The sequence below is a fragment of the Schistocerca gregaria genome, chromosome 1 (assembly GCF_023897955.1).
Source record: "Schistocerca gregaria isolate iqSchGreg1 chromosome 1, iqSchGreg1.2, whole genome shotgun sequence".
Taxonomy (NCBI): domain Eukaryota; kingdom Metazoa; phylum Arthropoda; class Insecta; order Orthoptera; family Acrididae; genus Schistocerca; species Schistocerca gregaria.
The window spans coordinates 9624261-9639344 of NC_064920.1; the positions used below are offsets into that span (position 1 = coordinate 9624261).

At 42.5% G+C, this 15084-nt stretch overlaps 1 protein-coding gene across 1 annotated transcript in view; it reads right to left on the reverse strand.

Moving 5' to 3' along the window:
* Positions 1 to 15084, reverse strand: part of LOC126322280 (differentially expressed in FDCP 6 homolog) — a 107958-nt gene that overhangs the window by 25774 nt on the left and 67100 nt on the right. Inside the window, exon 7 of the mRNA XM_049994281.1 lies at positions 8600 to 8766. Within this exon, the coding sequence (XP_049850238.1) occupies positions 8600 to 8766 (167 nt within the window). The remainder of the gene's footprint in view (positions 1 to 8599; positions 8767 to 15084) is intronic.

Consider the following 15084-nt stretch of genomic DNA (forward strand, 5'->3'; position numbering starts at 1 on the left):
AAAGAGAGATTTTGAGACAAATCCAAGGTCAGGGCACAAGCCACGGGGGTAGATGTGATGTCTCCCTGACCAGAGGCAACAAAGGCGGAAGTTGTAGTTCCAAACAGAGACACTGGAGGCATGCAGCAATGGTATATTCAGCTCTGGGTCGCTGTTGTGGGCGATGCAGCTTCCTTCCAGGGATAATACCATGAGAGTTGGGATGTTCAGGAAGCTACAAATGTGTATAGTGGGATTTGGCAGATGCTGATGGTGCCTAATAGGTAGTATGTTGTTCATAAGGCCAGTCCAGAATGCTCTTTCTGCAAGTTGGACATCACAATGATGAATGGGGTCCAGTATCTGCAATGCTGAGGGTGATGCAGAACCATACACAACATTCCCATAATCAAGACGGAACAGAATCAGGGCTTTGGAGAGCTACAAAAGGGTAGAGTGATCTGCACCCCAGCCAGTGTTACTGAAGCAGTGAAGTGTACCAAGGTATCACCAGCACTTTTGGTTATGGTGGCAAAGATGGGGAAGCCATGTCAGCCGGGGAACGAAGACCAGTCGCAAAAAGCTGTGCGTCCCAACTGCAAGAAGTAACTGATCATCTAGGAACAGCTTTGGGTGTGGGTGAGCAGTACAAAAGTGACCATGACAAGTCCTGGCGGATTAAAAGCAAACGCCATGGGTGAGACACCATGACCCCGCCTTAGGCACTGCACTCTGTACGTGACCATCAGCAACAACCATACTAGAGGAGCAATAATAAAAGCAAAAATTGACAGCACACAAGCGATACCGAATACCCCACAGCTGCCACTGGGCCATTGATGGCCATCAGAAAGAAGGTGATGCTCAGTGCAGATACCTGCAAGACCCCGTTCCCTTGAATACGTGGGGTACTGAGTGAATCACCCACTTGAATCCTGAAAATACAGTGTGACAGGAAGTTCTTGACAAACATCCACAGTGGACCCCAGAAACGAAAATTGTACAATGTAGTAAGGATGTGATGACGTCACGTCATGTCATGCCATGTCATCTCATAAGCCTTCTGGAGAACGTGAAAAACAGCTAGGAGCTGCTGATGATGCACGAAGTCTGTGGCGTGGCCTTTGTGAAAACTGCCCTGAGATGGAGCCAAAAGGCCTTGTGACTCAAGGAGTCAACACAGCCCTTGCTCATCATGCATTCAAGCAACTTACAGAGAACATCAGTAAGGCTGACTGGGAGATTACTGTACATCTCGACGGGGATCTTACGTGATTTCAGTACTGGAACTATTGTGCTTTCTCACCACTTAGTTGGGAGCTCTCCATCATTCTAGATCTGACTAAAGAGTGCAGGATATGATGCCGACAAATCACTGAGGGATGTTTGGGATGTTTCAGCAATTATTTGTGGATGTGGTCTCGCCTTGGGACTCTATCAGAGCAATAGCCTAGGGCAATGGGAGTTCTAATCCACTGAATGGAGCATTATATGGTTCCAGATGGCGATTAGTAAAAGATAAGCACATTCAATCCACCAGCAGTTTTACGAGATGAAAGACAAGGCGGTAGTGCTTAGACAGAGGTGAGCAAGCATAATTGCTCACCAAAACGTTTGGCAACAATGTCTGGAGTAGTATAAATGGCACCACTGAGGAAACACTTGGTTCACCTTCAGGAGACTGGAAACTGTAGTAGTCTGATTTTTGCCCATAACTGTGATGTAGAGGTATGTGATACAACAGTGAAACATACTGTTTCCAGAATTCCTGCTTTTAGAAATTTGTGAGGTAGCAAATGTGGGCGCAGAGTTGTTTAAAGGCACTGAGGTGCTCCAATGAGGGGAACCACTTTTGCTTTGGAGAACCCGCCTGTAATCTCTAATGGCCACAGCGATCTCTGTAGTGCAACAGGGTACCATATTCCTACGGAGGAATCCTGAGGAAGAGGGGATGGCTCAGTTGGCTGCCAACACAATGGCTGCTGTTGTATGCTAAACAGCTACATCAGTACTGCCTTGTGGTGGGGAGCTAAGGACTGCAGCAGAGGTGAACCCATCCCTTGCAACATTACAAAGAACCCATTGGGGCAGGCGTCCAGGGCAGCAATGTTGAGGGAGGAACAGGAAGAGTGGGTAGTGGTCACGACCACAAACGATATCATGTACTCCCCAGTGCGTAGCTGGTAGAAGATCAATGGCCAAATAAGTTCCACGTGTCACATTTCACTGTATGGGGGTACCAGAGTTCAAGAGGCAAAGATCGAGTTGTCCCAGTAAAGTTTCAATTTCTTTGCCACAGTCAGTGATCATTGTTCCACCACACAAAGGTTTATGGGTGTTGAAGTCACCCAAGATTAAGAAAGGTGCATGGAGCTGAGAGAATACTCCAGACAGTATATCCTGGGACATGACATCATCAGGAGTGAGATAAACATAAGAGACGGTAAAATCCTGATGTGCCCATACCCCAACAGCTAGAGCTTCCAGTGGTGTATCAAGAGGCAGAAGGGAACTGTATATGGAGGTCAGCACGTATGTACAAATTCTACCCAATACCCTCCCACAGTCAGTAAGTTCTTAACATAACCTTGGTAGCCATGAATTGTAGGGGTGCAAGTAGTTGAAAATCATGTTTCCTGGATGGCAAAACAGAATGCAGGGTATGTGTTTAAAAGCTGCTATTGCTCAGCCAGGTAGTAAAAATTCTGTTACAATTCTGCTGGATGATCAGACTGTACGAATACTGTGGCGAAATGAAGAAACCAGAAGGGGGCAGGTTCTCACCTCGGGTTACTTATTGCCACTGGCTGAACATCAGGGGATCCACTGATGTAGGTCCCATGGCATGTTACCTGAGGAAGTCTGGTGCCTCAGGCACCACCGTGATCAGCACCTTGGGCACAGAAGGATACAAGCAGAGGCCAGTGGTGTAGAGGCCACCGGTGTTTCCATCATCTTAGAGGACTTCTTTTCGTCCTTCTGCTCATTAGAAAAAGGAGACTGAGAAGGTTTTCGTGAACTGGTTTCAGGACAGAGGAAGAATGAGATGTCCATCGGCTAGCAGCACGTGGTTCCTTCATCCACTGACTGCCGTCTGGCTGTGGGCCAGCAGGGACCATGGAAGGATGAGTACCAAGGACCATGGAAGGATGAGTACCAAGGGACCTCTTCCTAGCTAGAGAAGCTCAAGGAGGATGATGTTCCTCCAGCTGGTGGCTGAGGACCGGTGTGTCCAACAGGTGGGGAGCCAATGTTCCCAAAGTGGGTGCAGTGGAAGCACCAGAAGGGGGGAGGGGAGGCATACATCTATGGGGTAGGGGGATGGGGAGACAGTTATCAGCAGGTGGCTCTGAAGGCCCACTGTAAGAAGCGCAACAGATGAAGGCACCAGTGATAGAGAATAAAACAATGTTGCAGCTGTAGCATTGGATTGTGTCATTTGTCTGGGACTAAGACACCCATTTTTTCTGGCCTCTTAGTATATGAGCTTGTCCAGTGTCTTATACTCCTGGATTTTCTTCTCACACTTAAAAAATGGAGCAATCTGGTGAGCAGGAAGAGTGGGGCTCAGCGCAGTTTACACAGCTTAGTGGAGGGGCACAAGGAACATTCAGGTACAGCAGACGCCTGCAATTCCTGCAGTGGGTAAACATACGTCTGAATTCACACACCTGAAGCATCTCATATGAGGAGGAAAATAGCATTTAACATCGCAATGGCAGACAACCAACCTGACCTTCTGAGGCAATGTATCACCTCCAAAATTCAAGATGAAGATCCCAATAGCAACTCTGTTTTTTCCCTTGGTCCCCTGTGGACACAATGGATGAAGCGAGCACCTGTCGCTCTAAGTTGGCCCGCAGCTCAACATCAGATTGCAAAGGAGGGCATGGTGAAAAATGACACCCTAGATACACTGAGACTCCAGTGGGGAGTCAGAGTCATGGGGATGTCATCGAACCTTTCACAAGAGAGCAGTGACTGTGACTGGGAAGGAGACGATGTTTTAATGAAGAGGGAACCACTCTTCATCTTAGAGATGGCTCCAACTTCCCCAATTTGTCTTCAGTGTTTTCTACAAAAAAATTAAGCCTTTGAGGCAAAAAAGGTGTCCCTGTCAGTCCTGGTACAGACAGGGTGTTGGGGGAGGATTTGGCTCCTTGTCATCTAGTCCTCCATTCGAAGACACTGCTGCAGCCACGTGATCACCAGTGGGAGAAACTAAATCGCTTCATGTGCGAATTATCCACCACAGTGCTGCTGACTCCAAATGAGGGCTCTCCCCAAGGGCACCACACAGCCACAGCATGGCTACCTGGCCAGTAATCTATTGCTGGGAGCACCCGTGCCCCAGCCATGACGGGTACATACTCTGTGGCTTACACAACGAGTGTGTAGTGCTGGCCCGACAGTGTGATCACTGCGTGATCAGGGGGCTACCATCGTGCAGGTACTCGACAACCCCACCCCTCACAGCGAGATGGCTACTGTGGTGGGTTTTGAGCACGCTATGACAACAGGAAGGAAGTGTGCCATGGTGGAAGCGCACAAAGGTTGAGCATACATCACAATGGGCAACCTTCCCTGCATGACACACACACTTCTGTAAAATTTGGAAAAGATGGCAGGTCAAACCAAAATAATGGGGACCACATAAACGTTAATGGAAAAGGAATGTAGTGCTGCAAGCGAAACTAGAAATCGAGACCAAAAATGAAACAAGTCCAAGCAGGGTGCACTCAAAGACAAAGTCGTAGGAGGTAAGTCATAGTCAAAGTGTAGGTGTGCAGCACAGAAAGAGAAAGCAATGCTGCAAAAGCTGAGGCCCCGAGGCAGCCAAGCACATACTCACCAAAGAGTCAGGTGCCCACTGGGGGCTACATTTAAGGTCACAAAAAAATTTCCATCTCTATTCAGTATTAATTTTTCATGTCACTTTGAACATTGGGAAAATGGCCTTCTCAGTAGCAGTAGGAGCAACAGTCTGGCTGATGGACTGATGCGGAGTCGTAAAATTGGACAACATGGCCTTGGTATATTGGTACTGTGAACAGCTGAATGCGAGCAGAAACTACAGCTGTTATTTCTACTGAGGGCCTGCAGCTACACTGTAGGACTTAATGGAGATGGTATCCTCTTCAAGCAAGTACCCAATTTAAACATCTGGACAAGCGCTACTCGGAAGGATGACATCAGGAAAAACACAACTAGCTCTCTACAAGTCAGAGTGGGGACTGGTAGATCCCTTAACTGAGTAGAAAGGTTAGAAAATTTAGCAACTTCTGGTCAAATGAATATGGGGTTATAAAAACAATATCCAACACGGAAAATGCAGGAATAGGTCTAATAAAGAACAAGATAATAGAAATGCAGGCAAGCTATGGTACTAAGAACAGTATAGTGAATGCATTATTGCAACCAAGATGGACATGAGCCAACAAACACCACAGTTGTAGAAGTTTATATGCCTATGAGGTTTAAGAATGATGGAGAGACTGAAACAATATATAACGAGGTAGAAAAAATATTCAGATAATTAAGGAAGATAAAAATCTGATTGTTTTGGGGGACTGAAATTCAACAGTATGAAAAGGAAGAAAATAACGTTAGATGACAGTTTGTAGAAAAGAAAGGAAAGAAAGAAGTTGCCGGATAAATCTTTACACAGAGCATTATTTTTTCCTTGCTAACACTTCATTTAAATAATGAAAGAAAGTTATAACCACATAAGAGACTATGACACTGGCAGCTCAGACGTTTATCGCAGAACTGTATAAAATAGATTCTGAAACATGATTTGAAAGTGAAAACCATTTCAAACTGAAAATCATTTCCACGGGGACATGTTGAATTAGGCCATAATTTACTTCTTACATATTTTGAATTAAAACTAAAGAAACTTCAAGAAAAAAGTTAAGGAGATTGGTCCTAAATAAGTTGGAAGAATAATTTGCTGAACATTTCAGGATATTAGACATCTGTTGACAAACAGAGCAAAGGAATAGAACAAAAAACAAATACAGAACTTCAAAAGGTGAAATAGTTAAGACAGCAGAAGGACAAGTAAATACACAATACACAATACACAATAGAAATCCTTGGATAACACATAAGATGTTAAATTTAACTGATCAAAAAAGAAACATTAAAATGTAGCAAATGAAGCAGACAAAAGTGGATACATATGTCTCAATAATCAGACTGATAGGAAGTGCAAAATGGCTAACCTAGAAGACTAGAGGACAATTAGAAGACTGTAAAAGCATATGTGGTTAGCAGAAAGATAGACAGTAACTAATGAAAATTTTATTAGAAAAATAAGCAGCTGTGTGAACATCAAAATTTCAGATGACAGGACATGCTGAGCAAAGAAGGGAAGGGTGGATATATAGAAATGACTTTGACAGCACTGATATAGGAAAGAGAAGGGTAAGTCAATGAACATGAGATGGGATTTGTGGTACTGCAAGAAGAATTTGACAGAGCACTGAAAGACCAAAGTTGAAACAAAGACACTGGGTAAAACACAACAGTTATAAACAGACATCCTGGAAGAACCAACTATGTTAAAACTGTTTTACTGGAATGCAACAATACATGAGACAGGCAAAACATCCTTAGACTGCAAGATCCATGTGCTAAGTGGTATGATTATTACTGAACCATCAGAAGAATACATCAATTGGTAGACAGAAGAATACATCGACTGGTAGACACCACTTTGGGCAAGGTCAGTTTGGGTTCCAGAGAAATGTAAGAACACAAAAGACAATACTGACCCTTTGACTTATCTTAAAAGAAAGATTGAAAAAAGGCAACCTAAGTCTGCAGTATTTAAAGTTTTAGACAAAACATGTGACAATTTTGACTTAAATACAATCTTTGAAGAGCAGTTGAACAGAATGGACAGTGTCTTGAAATGAGGATGTAAGATGAACTTCAACAAAAGTAAAATGAGGATAATGGAATGTAGTCGAATTAAGTCGGGTGATGCTGAGGGAATTAGATTAGGAAATGAGACACTTAAAGTAGTAAAGGAGTTTTGCTATTTGGGAAGCAAAATAACTGATGATGGTCGAAGTAGAGAGGATATAAAATGTAGACTGGCAATGGCAAGATAAGCGTTTCTGAAGAAGAGAAATTTAACATCGAGTATAGATTTAAGTGTCAGGAAGTCGTTTCTGAACGTATTTGTATGGAGTGTAGGTATGTATGGAAGTGAAACGTGGACAATAAATAGTTTGGACAAGAAGAGAATAGAAGCTTGCGAAATGTGGTGCTACAGAAGAATGCTGAAGAGTAGATCGGTAGATCACATAACTAATGAGGAGGTACTGAATAGAATTGGAGAGAAGAGGTTCTTGTGGCACAACTTGACTAGAAGAAGGGATCGGTTGGTAGGACATGTTCTGAGGCATCAAGGGACCACAAATTTAGCATAGGAGGGCAGCGTGGAGGGTAAATATCGTAGAGGGAGACCAAGAGATGAATACACTAAGCAGATTCAGAAGGATGTAGGTTGCAGTAAGTACTGGGAGATGAAGAAGCTTGCACAAGATAGAGTGCATGGAGAGCTTCATCAAACCAGTCTCAGAACTGAAGACAACAACAACAACAATCTTTGATATTCTGATGGTAGCAGGGATGAAGTAAAGGGAGTGAAAGGTTATCTATAACGTATACTGAATGCATACTGCAATAAATGTAGTAGGGAAGGGAATAGGAATGTTATAAACAGTCCACTATTTCACTGAATCTCTACATTGGCCAAGCAGTAAGGAAAACCAAAGAGAAATTCATAGAGGAAATTAAATTTCTGGAAGGAGGAATTGAAGCTTGGAGGTTTGCTGTCAACACTGCAATTGTGTCAGAGATTGTAAATGTTAGGAAGATCAGGTGAATAGAAAGGATAACATCCTGACAGCAGTTACAAATACTTAAAAAAGTAAAACAAGGGCAATGGAATGTGGTCAAATTAAAGCATAAGATGTTGATGGAGTCATATTAGACACTGTAAATAGGAGAGGAGTTTTCCTGTTTCACAAATGAAGCAATAGACAATGGCTGAAGTACTGGGGATTAAAATGTAGCATGCCAGTAGCATCAAAAGCTTCCATGTAAACGAGATCAGGTTAACAGTGAATATAAAGTGTTAGGAAGGCTTTTCTGAGATTTCTCCTCAGGGTGTAATCTTGTAATGAAGTAAATTGGTGGATGATCAACAGTTCAGACAAGAATAGAACAGAAGTTTTTCAAATGTGGTGCTACAGGAGAATGCTTTAGATTGAGTGGATCAGGTACCTAGTCAGGAGGTAATGATCTGAAATGGGGGAAAAATCAATTTATATCACAACTTGGCTAAAAGAAAGGATTGATTTGTAGAACAGATACAGTGGCATCACGAATTAGTTAATTGACAATCAGTATAAGAAGATTGCAATAGTTATGCAGAGATGATGAGCCTTGCACAGGAGAAACTAGCACCAAGAGCTGCACCTTATCAGTATTTGGAATGAAGACCACAATGAAAAGTTACGGAGGGGCAGCCACTGCTGGACAGTTGTAAAGCAGGCTGAGTAGTGACAGGAGTCCACTGCCTTAGAAGAGTTTAAAATCACACCTCGCTTGAAGATTCCTCACTATTTCTTCATCTCGCTTCGCCTGAGTTTCTTCCTCTAGTAATTTTTCAAGCCTGCGCCGAACATCTTCCAATTCCTGAAGCCTTCTTTCCTCTTCTTTGTGGATTTCTTCAAGTTCTTTTGCTTGCGTTTCTGCAGCTAAGCGGGCCTAAAATGAAAGAATAAGGAAAATTAGAAAATAACATTGTACACACAGTAATTTCACTCACACACACACACACACACACACACACACACACACACACACAAAATCCTACCATGGGATGTGCCTCCCATCATGCCTTTCACTGTGGTTAGCAGAGAATGGACGTGAATGTGTAAAAATAAATTAAAATGGAACTACCACGCAGAACACAGTTACATCTCTACAATATTCAGAAAAGCAGTGACAACTGGCATATGATATTTTCAGTTGTGAATGGGAGTGTAGCATTACAGTGAGCAGATGAAACAGACGGCGGGAACTGGAAGGGGAGGAGAAGTGCAGAGCAGTGGGGGCTCTTACTGTTAGGACAACTGTCTGCCGTTTGCAGCTTATACAATCTGATTCAGCAAAGATGTCCACTGGAACTGTTTAAAACATCTTAATTCTGTTTTCACCCAAATGAGTTATGGAAAGTCGACACTAAATGTGGAAAATTCGACAGTAAACAACATGCAGTCTCTTTTCCTGACTACATTTAGCACAGAGTTCAACTTTGCTTTTTCAAATGGAACTATAGTAATTTCTGCTGCTACTATCATAGTTTTAAAAGGGACAAATTTGATAGCATTTCCCGCTTTAAACTCCAATTAGCAGTTTTGAAGAAATTACAACATTTAGGATTTATGTGGACAGACCAACGAGATTCCTTTGATATCACAGCATGTGCTGCAACAACGAGATATTTTAATTCTCTTGCTTGTCAGCCGTGTGGTGTATAATCTTCATCTCTGAGTTTACCCCAGTGAAAATCAGGTGAACGTGCAGGCTACATATGAAGAGTCACAAGTAGCAAATACATTTAACAAATATTTCTTAAATATAGTAGAAAGTATTGGGCAAACAGTTAAAGAGAAAAATCACAGCAGTATGTTGAAAAAGTAGCCTACATAAAATTCAACAATACCAGAGAAGGAAAGTTGCTACTCACCATAAAGCGGAGACGCTGAGTCGCGATAGGCACAACAAAAAAATTCACACAATTATAGCTTTCAGCCATTAAGGCCTTTGTCAGCAGTGTGTGCGCGCACACACCTGCGCGCACGCGCACGCTAGTGCAACTTGCACACATGTCTGCATTCTCGGAGAACTGAAACCACACTGCAAGCAGCAGCACCAATGCATGATGGGAGTGGCGACTGGGTGGGGGTAAGGAGGAGGCTGGGGCGGGGAGGGGGAGGGATAGTATGGTGGGAGGGGCGGACAGTGAAATGCTGCAGTTTAGGTGGAGGGCAGGAGAGAAGGTGTGGAGGGGGGATGGAGTAAGTAGCGGAATAGTGTCAGAAATAAAAAGAAATTAAAAGACTGGGTGTGGCTGTGAAATGACGGCTGTGTAGTGCTGGAATGGGAACAGGGAGGGAGCTGGAGGGCGAGGACAGTGACTAACCAAGGTCGAGGCCAGGAGGGTTACAGGGACGTAGGATGTATTGCAGGGAAAGTTCCCTGCTGGTGTTGGTGGGAAGGATCCATATGCCATAGGCTGTGAAGTAGTCATTGAGATGACATATCATGTTTGGCAGTGTGTTCAGCAACAGGGTGGGCCACTTATTTTTTGGCCACAGTTTGTTGGTGGTGACAGACAGCTTACTGGTTGTCATGCCTACATAGAATGCAGCACAGTGGTTGCAGCTTAGCTTGTAGACCACATGACTGGTTTCGCAGATAGCCCTACCTTTGATAGGATAGGTGATATTAGTGACAGGACTGGAGTAGGTGGTGGTAGGAGGATGTATGGGACAGGTCTTTCATCTAGGTCTATTACAGGGGTACGAGTCACGAGTTAAGTATATTGTCTAGGTTCAGTGGACGGCGGAATACCACGGTAGGAGGGGTGGGAAGGATACTGGGCAGGACATTTCTCATTTCAGGGCACAACGAGACGTAATCTAAACCCTGGCGGAGAATGTAATTCAGCTGCTCCAGTCGCGGATGGTACTGAGTTACAAGGAGAACGCTGCTCTGTGGCCGAACTGTGGGACTTAGGGAGGTGGTGGGAGACTGCAAAGATAAGGCACGGGGGATTTGTTTTTGTACAAGGTTTGGGGTGTAGTTACAGTCAGCGAAGGCTTCAGTGAGACCCTCGTTATATTTTGAGGAGGACTGCTCACTACTGCAGATGCGATGACTACTGGTGGCTAGGGTGCACGGAAGGGACTTCTTAGTATAGAATGGGTGGAAACTTCGAAATTATAAGGTGTCCATACTGATGAGAAATTTAAATTGGAAAAGTACCTGTTGGAGCTCCTAAAACAACTTAATTCAGCCAAATTTGCACGTAGAAACACTGCAAAATCTTGGGGAGAGAGAAGTCAATAAGTTAAAATTTTGTGTATTTTCATTCAATAAAGTCATATGGAATAATATTCTGGGATAACTCATCTTTAAGAAAGAAAGTTTCATCGCTCAAAAATGAGCTGTAAGAATAATATGTGGCACTCACCCACAATCATCTCATAGACATCTGTTTAAAGAATTGGTTATTCTGACTACTGCTTCACATTATATTTGTTATGTCAAGATGTTTGGTGTAAACAATCCACAACAGCTCAAAAAGAACAATGATGTACATAATTACAATACCACAAGGAAAATGACATTCATTACTCCATATTAAGATTGTCTTTAGCACAAAAAGGGGTGTACAATGCTGCAACAAAAATCTTTAATCACGAGCCTAGTAATGTAAAATGTCTGACAGACAGCAAAGCAAAATTTGAAAACAAAATGAAAAAGTTCCTCCTCGACAACCACTTCTATTCCATAGAAGAATTTCTATTGTAATGTGTAAAATGTGGTGGGTAGGAATTACTAACTCACATCTGTACAATTTAAAAAACTTATAAATGTCCAGCATGTAGTCATATTTACATATTAAAATGTGAAGGTAAAATGACTTGTTCCACAACATTATGATTTTTGTAAAAATGACCCACAGAAGGTGTAAGTAAGTAAGTAAGGAAGTAATGAACTAACTAATGCCTTCACATCTTACCCAGCATGCACAGATGAGCTGGGTGAACACTTTCCTATCCACATGTAATCAGGGACGTCCATTATCCTGATACCACATACATATATGTGTCAGGTAGCTTCCTCTGGAAAGTCAGCAGGACATCATTAAGAAACTGTATGTCCTCCCCATTAAAGATTCTTTGATGAACTAAGAAACAGTCACAGTCTCCAATTACCCCATACCAAACTTTCAAGCATCACTAACACTCAATGTTCAAAATGTCTCAGGGCAACTTCTCAGTAGCTCAATAAGGTGTAATTCTTATTTTTAGCTTTCCATCACTTTTAGTGGTAGCTTCAATGGTAAGACAATTCTGTGAAAAAAAGAGAACCATTGTTCCTTCAGAAATGAGTGACGAAATTCCAAGTGTCTTCTGTAACCTTGCTGCAGAAATAACACCCAATATGGATGGAAGCTCCCTGTTGCTAATACACAGACGGTGATAAACAGTTTCCACAGCATCTAATTTGTTTGCTGCACTTTTAACAGGTTTGCTCTTTATCCTCTGCGTAGTATTACAATGCCCTTCCGACAACAAATTTTCGCACGTTAATGAAATTGTCATTCTTGCTGGACACTGTGGGGATAACTTTGTGCATACAATTCAGTTGGTCTCTTTATTGTTCTTTATGAATTGTCCGTAAAGCAGCAGCATGTTTACTTTCTCTTGGTTTGTGAAAGACAATGACTTTCTTTCCCCGAACTAACCAGCAACTGACACACCTGAATGACACAAACAGAATGAAAGCTACCTTTCCTCTGTAGGTCTTTTACAGTGGTACTACAGTATATCTAATCTACATCACTACTGTGCAATTCGCACTTAAGTGCTTGGCAGGGGTTTCATTGAACAACTTTCACACTATTTCTCTATGGTTCCATCCTCGAATGGCACGTGGGAAAATGAACTCTTGTGTGTCATTCCAGGCAAGCAACAATTTCTCTTATTTTATTATGATGATCATTTTTCCACGAGTAGATAGAAGTCAACAAAATAATATTTTCACTCTCTGAGAAGAAAGCTGTTGACTAAAATTTCATGAAACATCTTTGTTGTAATGACTGTCATCCCAACTTGCGTATCATATTGATGATTCTCTCCCCACTTTCTGTGGGGTGGAGAGGAGGAGGAGGAGGAGGAGGAGGAGGAGGAGGAGGAAGAAGAAGAAGAAGAAGAAGAAGAAGAGCTGCCCTTCTTCAAACTTTTTCATTGTCCTCCATAGACCCTATCTGGTAAGGATTCCACATTCCCAAATAATTTAAGAGGGCTGCGAAGATTGTCTCCTAAATTATTTATATCGATGAAGAACAGTGGTCTAAAACACTTTCTTTGGGACTGACACGTATCACTTTCTATTTAACTCTGACTTTCCATTATTTACTATGAAGCATGACCTTTCTGACTGGGAAATCGTGACTTTAGTCGGACACTTGTGATGATACTACATCGGCACAGATTCTGATTAGAAGCTGCTTGAGTGAAAAGCTATTAAAAGCCTTCTAGAAATATAGAAATATGGAGTCCATTTGAGATCTCCTATCAATAGCACTCATTCCTTCATGAGAATAAAGGGACAGTTGTGTTTTACAGAAGCTATGTTTACTGAACCTGTGCTGTTGTTGTTGTGGTCTTCAATCCTGAGACTGGTTTGATGCAGCTCTCCATGCTAATTTATCCTGTGAAAGCTCCTTCATCTCCCAGCACCTACTGCAACCTATATCCTTCTGAATCAGCTTAGTGTATTCATCTCTTGATCTCCCTCTACGATTTTTACCCTCCACGCTGTCCTCCAATGCTAAATTTGTGATCCTTGATGCCTCAGGACATGTCCTACCAACCGATCCCTTCTTCTAGTCAAGTTGTGCCACAAACTTCTGTTCTCCCCAATCCTATTCAATACCTCCTAATTAGTTATGTGATCTACCCATCTAATCTTCAGCATTCTTCTGTAGCACCACATTTCGAAAGCTTCAATTCTCTTCTTGTCCAAACTATTTATTGTCCACGTTTCACTTCCATACATATCTATACTCGATGTTAAATTTGTCTTCTTCAGAAACGCTTTCCTTGCCATTGCCAGTCTACATTTTATATCCTCTCTACTTCAACCATCATCAGTTATTTTGCTCCCCAAAATAGCAAAACTCCTTTACTACTTTAAGCGTCTCATTTCCTAATCTAATTCCCTCAGCATCAGCCGACTTAATTCGACTACATTCCATTATCCTCATTTTACTTTTGGTGATGTTCATCTTATATCCTCCTTTCAAGACACTGTCCATTCCGTTCAACTGTTCTTCCAAGTCATTTGCTGTCGCTGACAGAATTACAATGTCATCGGCGAACCTCAAAGTTTTTATTTCTTCTCCTTGGATTTTAATACCTACTTCAAATTTTCCTTTTGTTTCCTTTGCTGCTTGCTCAATATACAGATTGCATAACATCGGGGAGAGGCTACAACCCTGTCTCACTCCCTTCCCAAACACTGCCTCCCTTTCATGCCCTGACTCTCTCAACTGCCATCTGGTTTCTGTACAAATTGTAAATAGCCTTTCGCTCCCTGTATTTTACCCCTGCTACCTAAAGAATTTGAAAGAGATTATTCCAGTCAACATTGTCAAAAGCTTTCTCTAAGTTTACAAATGCTAGAAATGTAGGTTTTCCTTTCCTTAATCTTTCTTCTGAGGTAAGTCGTAGGGTCAGTATTGCCTCACGTGTTCCAACATTTCTACGGAATCCAAACTGATCTTCCCCGAGGTTGTCTTCTACCAATTTTTCCATTTATCTGTAAATAATTTGAGTTAGTATTTTGCAGCTGTGGCAGGGGCAGGGGCTGTGGCCGGGCGGGTGGGGGTGATGAGCAAGAGAGGAGCCCAACGACTCCGCAGATCAATCAGCCCAAAATGTCCTACCTTACAGTGATGAATAGAAACCACCTTCATGGGCAAAATGTAACAATAGGTCAGTCGCTTTGACATTACCTCCTAGTACCAGAGGCAGCATGTCAGGAAGATTAAAATGCTGCCTAAAAGCAGCTAAATTACAGCAGTGTATGAGAAAATGGGCCACCGTAAAGTGGGCTCCACATAGGCAATTAGGTGGATCTGAGAATGTGGCCACAGGTGAGTCAAGTGAGGCCAATGCGGAGTCTACATCGGACAGTGGATTCCCAGCGAGAAGCAAATACGGAAACTGCCAAGAGGACGTGATCTTAATTGTCCTCAGTTTGTTTTGAGAGATCAGGAAAGAC